Source organism: Trematomus bernacchii, unplaced genomic scaffold, assembly GCF_902827165.1.
Source record: "Trematomus bernacchii unplaced genomic scaffold, fTreBer1.1, whole genome shotgun sequence".
NCBI classification, from domain to species: Eukaryota; Metazoa; Chordata; class Actinopteri; order Perciformes; family Nototheniidae; genus Trematomus; species Trematomus bernacchii.
In genome coordinates, this window is record NW_022987840.1 from 1732281 (window position 1) to 1742368 (window position 10088).

Below are 10088 nucleotides of genomic sequence, written 5' to 3' on the forward strand. Positions count from 1 at the left end.
CACAGTCTCCCCCTGCACAACTGCCAACCACAAAGTTCAGTTCCTGATGGTTTCATGCTCTACAAACCCCATTTCCACTGAGCGTTGCTTTCATGTCATAAATCTGCAATATGGACCCCAGCACTGCACACAAGCATCAAATAGTGAGCAGCCTTCACCCCAAACACATCACTCTTAAGTTTAAAATCATGCATTTGTGGGATACATTTGCCCCCTCCATTTTATGGTCTCTGACACAGAAACTGGGCGAGTTATATAAATATATCCAAAAAGCTGAACATGTCACAGAGTTGTGAGTGAGGGGGAGATCTGCTCTGATTCAGACTGACAACTGTGGAAGTCTGGACCAAACTACTGAGACTCTCTGAGCTCCGCAGGATCCACGGTGACAGCCCTGAAATCTGACTGACACTGGAAGCACATGGAAATAATGAAGGCCGGTCAGCTAAAAAAAGCATGAACTTGAGCTTTGGGTGCATTTGCTCGCACCTTTTATTAGGAAGTACGGTCAAATTCAAAGAGGATATGTCAACAAAGACCCCTGGATTGATAGGAAACAGTATTGTATCTGAGGAAACATGGAGCAGTTAGAGAGGAAGTGGGAGTAGATTAGAGGAGAAACAGGAAATAAAGGAGGTTAAAAGAGAGATCAGAGTATAAATACCTTCATATCTGTGGCTCTTAGTAGGGGATGGCTTTAGTGGGAGAGACACAGGCCGTAAAACAAGATACAAGAATAGAGCAGACACATGTTTTACAGTCAGAAGGTAAAGGGAGCCCCCTGCTGGTTAGAGGAATAACTGACTGGGTCAAATCTGCCTCGTGTCGATTTTGTCACAATTTAAATGTTGGTTTAAAAGTTCCAACTCAGACAAAAACCCAGAAATGGCTATCTTAAAATCCATCTTAACGGAAAATCAAGTTGTATTGATGACTATGTAAATGATACACAAACAGTTTTAAAAAAATACTGTGTTTGTTTGCAGGAAGCTTCTCTATAGCCTGAAGAGTCAATCAGCACAGGTGCAACCCATGTGTCCATCAGAGACTCTGGGGCTGTACTGACTGAAAACACACTGGACATATTGGTGACATGCCCCTGTGGATGTTAATGTTTCACTTAATTAAGATTTCCCCTTTTTGGGCAAAAAAGACATTAAAAAATGTGAAACACTGTTTACTAATGCTGCTTCTTGACTCATGGAAATAATGTGTAGGTTCTTTTTTTAACAAAAGTTAAAACTTAACAGTAAAACAATCATCAATCAGGACAAGATATTTAGTGCCTCACATGTGTGACATGGCTGGTTTGCTTGTTCTTTCCAAAACATTTGTATTCGTCAAGTTGTCTTGATTTTTTCAAGAAAGCAATTTGCTAGAATCAACTCTAATTAGTGTTAGTTTTAAGAAAAACATACACATACCTGATGGGATAAAGCTTTTCTGTTCCAGTACCCATGCTACTAAATCAAAAATGAACAGAAACAGTTTATGTTGGTTCTTTTATATAAAGTATGTCAAAAGCAGAATGCCACAAATACCAGGATGTCCTGCTACATCCAATATCAAAATACCATATGGTTGGCTCACCATGCTGTCCTGCTGCTAAAAATACTTTCACTTTTTCTGGGAAAAGGGTTGATATTTTCATCCTGTTTTGCAGAAGAAAGAACATTTGCTCAATCATGACTGGTGAGAACTCTTAGTGCAGTAGTCTTTATTAAATATAAGATGAATCAAAACAACAGAATAAGACAAAATCTGAAATAAACAAGTTTTCTTTCATGTCACAAAATCAGGAATGTAAAGAGCTCACACTGCACAGTCTCAGTCAAGATCAGAAAAAAAAGTCAGTAAAGTCATCAAGTCACCTGACATTATCTCACCACACGCACACATTCATATTTCACACATTTCATATAAATGCAGCACGTTTCCCCTTCCTGTTATCCGAGGAGAGAGAAATGCTTAAATGATGTAATCGTTTTGTCGCACTGCCAAATCTCTTCACTGAAAGCCCTGCCCTCTGTGCAGGTTAAGTGAGATAATCCTCAACTAATCCAGCTATCGCTGCCTTTAATCTTTTAATCCGGTTTTTGCTAAACTACAGATTAGATCAAATTTACTGACAGGTGTGAAGGCACCTTTTTGTGGTTTAAAAAGCACTTTGGGGAAGAAGATATGTCCATACAACCTCACTAAAGCAGGCTGTAATGTGCAGACCAGGTTCAACACTTAAATTATTTGTTGTATTCTCTAAACATGTTACACTGCATCATGCTGTGTCTCAAACTGGTGAAGAGACAACTATCCACCTCATCTCAGAGAAATAATAGATTATTATCAATTTGTGTAACCTTTTCAGTTCTAACATTTGTAGAAGTCCTCTTTGTGAAATAAAGTCATTATATTCTGATAATAATTAACACCTTTTTGTCTCCCTTGAGATTTTGATATCAGGTTTAAAATGTGACATCATCCATTTTGTGATCTTTGCTTGCTCTTGAAAATGTTATTCAAACTATGTGTGGGCTCAGAGCATGTGGGCCTAAAATATAATCAAGGAAATGTTTTTAAACACATTGTTTTTGTTCATTGTGATGTGGTTAGGAGACGGTGCATTATTCAAAAGCTCAGAATGAAAGGGACTTTTACAATAGCTGTACAGTTAGTTACAGGACATCCTGTGTCAAATATAGCCTCCCCCTAAACTTCCTCTATACTCCTACATATAAACCCTTCATCATATTGTTTATACTCTCCAGATTCCTTCACCAGGAGCAGCTAGTTGCTCTTGGTCTTCATCTCTGCCAGTTTGCTGGTGACAAAGTTCCACTTGAAGGATGCATCCTCGCTCCCTCCTCCGAGCGACACGTATTTGGAGAAGCTGTTGCTGCTCCTCCCTCCTTCTCCTCCTCCTCCTCCTCCTCCTCCCTCTTCGCTCTCCTCTCCCTGAGGGATCTGCCCATCCTGGCTGACCTCTCCTCCGGCCTCTGTCACCCCCTCCTCACCCTGAGCTGCTGCTGTCTCATTGGCTGCAGCAGCGGCCACGGCAGCAGCCTCCGCCTGCTTCTTGGCAGCCCAGTTGGAGGCAAAGCTATCCCAGAATGCCGAGCGCTTTGTGGGGCGAGGAGGCTCCTCCGGCCTTATTGCAAGTGGACTGAGGATTCAGAGGAAGCAGCAGGGTTAATTTTAGGAGTCAGTCAGAAATAGTGGGGCAACATGTCCTATAATTCACCATTATAAACTAGTTTTCTGATTTCAGATTTCCTTTTAGTACTAATTAGTTAGGCTGAGGTAGATTCCAGTTTAAAGCAATCCATAATTTGAATTGTTCTGAAAATAGAAACAACAGATATATGTTGGAAAACATACTGGTTAAAAATCAGGTCTGAATGCAGTTTTTGCGTTCTCAAAATGTGAAAAAATATCTGCACTTCCATTCAAAGAGTTAGAGGAGAATATCAATATTAGCTTAGCTTAGCATTAACACTGGAAATGGGGCAAAACAGCTAGCCTTACTTTGTCCAATGTAACAAAAGCACCCTACCGGCACCTCTGAACCACAACCTGTCATTATTTATATTACATTAGTGAGCTTTAGAGGTGCTAGTCAACAAACTGTGTTACCTTTGGAAAGAGCCATGCTTGCTTTTTGTCCCAGTTTCAAGTAGTTATGCTTTATGCTAAGCTTAAACATTATTTGGGCTACTCTCAAGTACAGTAAAATAAAAATATGAAAAGACAAACCTACACGTCATACACAGATACTACCTTAAAAAATACCCCTTATTTCCAGGATCCAAACCCCCCAGATGGCACAAGGTGCAGGACTGAAACTCGAGCTGGTAGAAAGAGGACAGATGTGAACAAAGACAAATTTCCACTCACTGGTCGGGGACTGGCGGGCTCTCGGTCTCCTCCAGAAGCTGGTGTTCATCCTCTTTGTTGAAGAGAGTTGAAAACCTGTTCCAGCTTTTAGTCCCGGCCCCCTGCATCTGAAAACACAACCAAACACAAACAGGGGTCAAAGGTCAAAGTAGGTACACATTAAGGTGGTCTCATGAGATCATTTGAACAATAGTCCTAAAAGAAGAACACGCTTAACAACCACTTACAACATTGCTCATTACTGACACTGAAGTTGTGGGGTATATTGAAAATGTAACTTTATTCGTCTATAGCATAGATGTCAAACTCAAGGCCCGCAGAATAATTTCTAATTACTATTAGATCTGGCCCGCCGGTATATTGCACGCACACCTTCACTCAAAAATCCTGAGGATTTCCTCAGCTCAGAGCCTGACCCCAAACATTGATGAACTTGCATCCAAGATGAGATGCCAAGTATCTGGCTTAGTGTGCATCACAGAGCAGCAAACTGAGTTTCAATGGATGTTTCCTTTTTTTGAAGCTGTTGTTGGCCTGTGGAAAAATGTAATCATAAGAAATGACTCCGGAAAAGCTGCAGATAGAGCCATAAGAAATGAATGCAACTGATTTTTCATTTATTTAATGTTTAATGTTGTTTTTATAGGCAATTATTTAAGCTTTGTTAGTTCCAGGTTTAATATGTGCAACAAGTTCATTTCAATAAGTTTTGCAATGAACATTGAACAAGTCCGGCCCTCGACTAGTACCGATTTTTAAATGTTGGCCCACTGTGTATTTGAGTTTGACACCCCTGGTCTATAGCGTTAACTTAAACACTTTTCCAGAATATAAAAATCTTACAAACATTAAAGGTAGGGTAGGTCATTCACTTCAGAAACACTTTTTGATATATTCCATGGAATGCTCTTAACATCCAATGAATACATTAAATGCTATTAAAAAAAAATCTGTGGAAGCCGTGGTGCTGACCACCAATCATCTGAGCCGGCCTGGCTAAAATAACTGGATGGCCTACCTGCCTGTCAGCCTTCCATCTCGGGTTAGGGTTAGGGTTGCACAAACTTATCTCGTGCCCTCATTGGTCATGTGCGCGTTTGTGTGTGTTGGAGAGGGGCTCTGTAAGGAAGTCTGAAGGAAGGGGCAGATTTTTTTCGGCTGCGTACTTTCAAATTCGAACGCACTCGAGCTGGTTTCCATTCTTACCTACCCTACCTTTAAGCAGCAGCTGTCTAATGTTCACATACTTTCTTTGCAAGCTGCGAAACAGCGTTGGGTCCCTCATCCTCCTGAACAGGTCCTATGTCATTCTCCACCTCTGTGACCTGCAACAGAGTAAAAAAAGACAAAATGGATGTACCTTACCTGTCCACACAGCAATATCCATTTACCGGACTTGTGCCACCTAGTGCTTAATGTGGAAACTACAACCTGTAGAATACCCAGAACAAGCCCCTTAAAAGGGTACATGAAGAAAAGTGCATAAAGAGTATTGAAGAGGTAGATTGCTGGAGCCTGAACAATGGATGATATATTCAATATTTTATTATTTGGTAAATAATCCAGTGCATGATAGGTATGCTGTGTAAGGAGCATACTCATCATTTTCAATGTATTACATTTGCCTAAAAAGGAGACACAATGCACATCAAATGAGTTATGATTGTAGATAAATATTAAGTGGAATCTTTTGACGAATAATGACATGAGGACAGCCCTAGTCTGAAGTCACAGCCGCTTGCAAAATTGTTTGATTGTTTTTGTTTGGTATTTCCACATCAGTATATGTGTGACATTAGGTCCTAGTGATATATAAGTAGTTGTGTAATATTGCACAAGTGTGCAAACTAGAGCAATGTCTACTTCAATAGCAGTGTTGACAACACTGCACATTCCTACAAATGGAACCTGTCTCTGCTCTGGCACTAAAGAGACTACAGTTGGAGGCAGAGTGCACGAGGCCCTGGCTATGTCTCTTCCTCTCCATGTCAGTCAATTAGAGGAATGCAAACTAATCCGTTTGTTCAGCTCCTGTGCAGGATCGAGTTTCTGAGTCCTCCAGAGATCTGGGTCAATGCAGCGCTGTGTCTGATTAGTTGGTACCAAACCCTGATGGTTTACAGATGTCGCATTGAAAACCATTGGTGAAAGGAAAAGTCAGGTACATGCACAACAATGTAAAATACTCCATTTGTAAGTAATCTGTTAAAATGTGTAACTGGTGAAACGATGTGTTGCAGATTTTTGCAAATCCGGCAAGTCCGATTTTTTTCTTGGTTGAAATATTGTAACTTTTATGTTCTTAGGCACACTTATTCAAACTAAGCCCCATCAAGCCAAACATATTGCAAACCACAGGATTAATCTTCATCAATGCTGTGTTTGACAGATTTCCCAACCTTAATTTGTATTTAAGTATAGTCATTAAGTAAACATGACATATAATTAGTTTCCAATGATTATTTGCCTTGTAATTGTTCCTTGATGTAAAATACTTCAGTTACAAGCTATTAATTGTTGCTGTGAAAATATCTGCTACAGGATTGAACATTTGACACTGCTATACAAACACTTGATCTGCATGCACATTTTAACCAATTCAGTTGGTAAAGTCAAAATGCACCAGAGAAGTATATTGAAGGCCTAAGATCTTCTTAATGTTCCCTTTGCATAGAAAACAAATCAGCCTGCAAGATCAACTGACCCTGCATTGAATAAAAAATGACGAGGAAACAAAACCTGGTGATTTCCTGACTTAAATCCCAACAACCACGTTTACTTTCCCATATGTGTATGGATCATTAAGATTGAAAAGTTCTGTACCTCTTCAGCCGCGTCCTCCTCATACTCAGGGTTGAAAGTCTTCAGCACTTTGCTCTTGTAAACTTTCCACACTGGATTCATACTTGCACGAATAGATACTCAGCACTCAGAGAAAGACCTGTCAAGACCTCTTTAGCCTCTGTGGTCCACCCTCCACCAAGTCTCCGCTTCCAGCTTCAGCTCGTCTCAAAAGGGCCAACTTTGACCTGTTTCCATGCGTAAAAGTTCTCAGTAGTGCAGGGAACCTTTGCAGAACCTTTCATCTCATTTCTCCTGCTCTGATTATGTCTTTCTCTTTGAGTTGACAGCTGCTTTCGTCCCTACAGAGTGTCTGAACAGGTAGGAAGCTGTGCTGTGCATGCGCCCACACAGGTGTACACACACACACACACACACACACATAGACACACACATATACACACTAAATTCAACGTCACGGTTCAGAATCCCTGCCTTGGTTACCTGGAAACAGGTGTGGATTTCCTCATGCATATTTCAGAGGGTCTCTTTCTCAGAGCCACAGGACCATTGTCAGCCAGTGTTGGTAGACTGGCTCCTGTGTCCCTGATGCACACACACATGAACACACACAGAACTGACATATTTATGCTAAGTAGAAAATCTTACTTGGATGATTTTTTGTAATGCAGCCACTCACTGCCTTTGGCACGTATATGTTTCTCATGAATACAGATAAAGCCCTTCTTCTAAATGACTGTTGGTTTACATCACAGTTGGGTCTTAATGTTATTCAGCAGACAGAAATCACAAAGCAAAGAGAATTTTTCTTAAAATGTATTGTATTTGTATCTTTATTTCCCTTTGAATTAACCACAGACACCTTCATACCTGCCGTTTATTTCTGGAAACACAAGTTATACCATTTATCATAAACCTAATGCTACCTGACCACTTCCTTGCAAACCCTCCTCCTCTGCTCCCATTGGCTGCAGCAGTCCAATACCAATCAGTTTCAGGTACACCTCAAAGGCTTTTTCAGTGACTGGTCACTTGGCAACATGAGAGGGCCGGCGAGTGTTGTGTAGATAAAGAGAGATGTATAAACTTTTAATGACTGATTGGGTTTCTCCAACCAACCACAACAATACACTCGAGTCCAGAAATACACACAGATTTGCACATTCAAATAAAGAAACAAATACATTTCATGTTTCATGTGACACTTGTCAATTAGATCTTTAATTGAATTACGCATTGCAGGTGCTCTATATACTCTACAATAGGAATTTGCTGTTGCTAGAGATTAATATGAAGTTATGCAGAGTACCCTTGATGATAATCTTGATTAACCGGAGAAATGGGATCCATAAGCCCTGTAGCTCTCGTGTTCCTGGTGTTGGTTACCATACGGTTGGACAGTGATGAGGCTGTAAGGCTGAGCAGATCCATAAGACCAGCATGCATTATGAATGTTGTTCTAAGGAAGACTCGTCTCTGCACACAGACTGATAGATACCTGTTATCTGAAGAGCAGCCAGTTTGGTTGTGGCCGTCGCAGCTCATGTTTCAGAGTGGAAAGGACACACCCCAGTATTTAACACACCACACAGCAAGGCAGAGGATTGTTATGGAGACAGTCTGGCTCCTATAATAACCTACATAATGTGTGTGTTGTTATTTATATCAGAATCAGAATACCTTTATTAGTCCCACAGAGGGGAAATGTACTTTGTTACAGCAGAAAAAGAGCCACAGACAGCTTACATGCATAAAAAAGTATTAAAGTAAAAAAAAAGGATAACACAATTTGACCCCTTAAAAGAAAAATTGGAAGATGCATACTGTGGGGTTTTCAAAGTAAATGTGCAGTTTAAGAGCATTATGCCATACAGGACTTTTGCATCAAAACGAGATATGTTAATAGTTCACAAGATCCCTTACTTGGTAAGTGCGAAGATGCATCTGAATGTTTTTATCAGTGGAGGTAGTAAATGGTCTTCTTCTTTAGTTAAACTATTAGCAATAAGGAATCAAATTACTCGGTATGCAGAAAAGCCCCTGTCAGTGCACTACATGATTGAATATTTCGTATTATTTAATTATTGTTGTTATGCTTGTACGGAGCATGTTGCTGCCAGTCGAGTGGAGCTCATTTCATTATTTTATATTTTATATACTGTTGGAATGTTTCTTCCCTGAATCTTTTTATCAATTTCATCTACTTTTATATTTTCTTTATAAATAGCTCACTTGATGTTTTCCCGATAAAACTCAAATGTTACTCTTAAAAAACTAAGGAGTAACATTACAACTACAAACAACTTGATATACACAGTTACAGGTTGTAGCCTTAGATTACCACTAGAGGGCTCAAGAGTCCTTCACAGTGTTCAACATCTGGTTTTGGGTGTTGTGAGGAAGCAGTCCATTCTGATATTTCTGATTTGCAGTAATTATTAACATGATCTTATTATCACGTCACAATCTGCCAATGCTGTTGGAAAAATAATTACAAATGATGTTATAATCCTAATGATTAGACAATAATATTAACAATACATAATGGAAAAAAGCTGTTGTATCAAACAGATCTTATTTAAAGGAAATGTAAAGCTTAATAGAAGGAACAATGGGCTTTTAGAGCTTATTGATCAAGTAAACTTTACTTCATGGGTTGAAAATGTACTGTATTGATGTAGTGGCTGATTTAAATGTAAAGTGGACCTATCATGCTATATTTAAATGATATATTGTAGGGCCATACTTATATAAGGTATATTTATACGTTTCTGTTTTCAAAATACCAAACAGATCATGCATTTTAGCCATGATTTCGCTCTATTTGCTGTTTGCTGTCTACGGGTCTGATTCTGCTGACCACGCCCCCCTGCAGGAGAGGGTAGCCGTGCTCTGATCAGCTGCTGGGCTGTCAGAAGAGGGGGAGAAAAAGAGATCTCCGTCCTCCGTGTTTTATTATATAGAGTCGTTATTCATTTGTTTTAAAGCTCAATAAATAACAAAGAAGACCTTTGACCGGCACTTTTCTAATTTTGTCCGGAAGATTTAAACTTTAACGGACATCTTGACCGGCGAAACAAACTGAAACTGAAACTCTGTTGGACTCCTTGGAAGAGGCGGAGAGGTGGGTGTTTGTCATCTGCTGGTGGACTAACCGGAGAGAATTACAGTGCTTGCCTCGACGGGGAGGGATTGCATTGAATTAAAGTAGCAGGAGCAAACGCTTGCCTCGGGGAGGGAGAAAAAAAGCCACAGCGGAGAATAAACAGAAGGGTAACCATGGTAACTATGGGCGGGAAGTCTCCTTCGCTGCTTTTGTGGCAGACTACAGCGCCACTTACAGGCCTGGCATATGTACTACAGCGTCTCCAGCACTTTCGAGCGGCAATGGCCGG

At 40.1% G+C, this 10088-nt stretch overlaps 1 protein-coding gene across 1 annotated transcript; it reads right to left on the bottom strand.

Annotated features, from left to right (window-relative positions):
* Window positions 1-1708: 1708 nt before the first annotated feature.
* LOC117468573 (uncharacterized protein C1orf232) lies at window positions 1709-6909 on the bottom strand. Its single transcript, XM_034112766.1, has 4 exons — window positions 6715-6909; window positions 5139-5216; window positions 3892-3998; window positions 1709-3160 (listed from the first exon to the last, which is right to left on the bottom strand). Exons 1-4 carry the CDS (start codon window positions 6793-6795, stop codon window positions 2785-2787), a joined length of 642 nt encoding a protein of 213 aa, XP_033968657.1. The 5' UTR covers window positions 6796-6909; the 3' UTR covers window positions 1709-2784.
* Between the last annotated feature and the right edge of the window lie 3179 nt (window positions 6910-10088).

Excerpts from the sequence above, each read along its gene's own strand:
- LOC117468573 (XM_034112766.1), bottom strand. The coding sequence starts at position 6,795 with ATGAATCCAGTGTGGAAAGTTTACAAGAGCAAAGTGCTGAAGACTTTC. Across the intron at positions 5,217-6,714 it reads AGGAGGACGCGGCTGAAGAG|GTCACAGAGGTGGAGAATGA; the intron begins GTACAGAACTTT and ends ACTCTGTTGCAG. Across the intron at positions 3,161-3,891 it reads AGCCCGCCAGTCCCCGACCA|TCCACTTGCAATAAGGCCGG; the intron begins GTGAGTGGAAAT and ends CTGAATCCTCAG.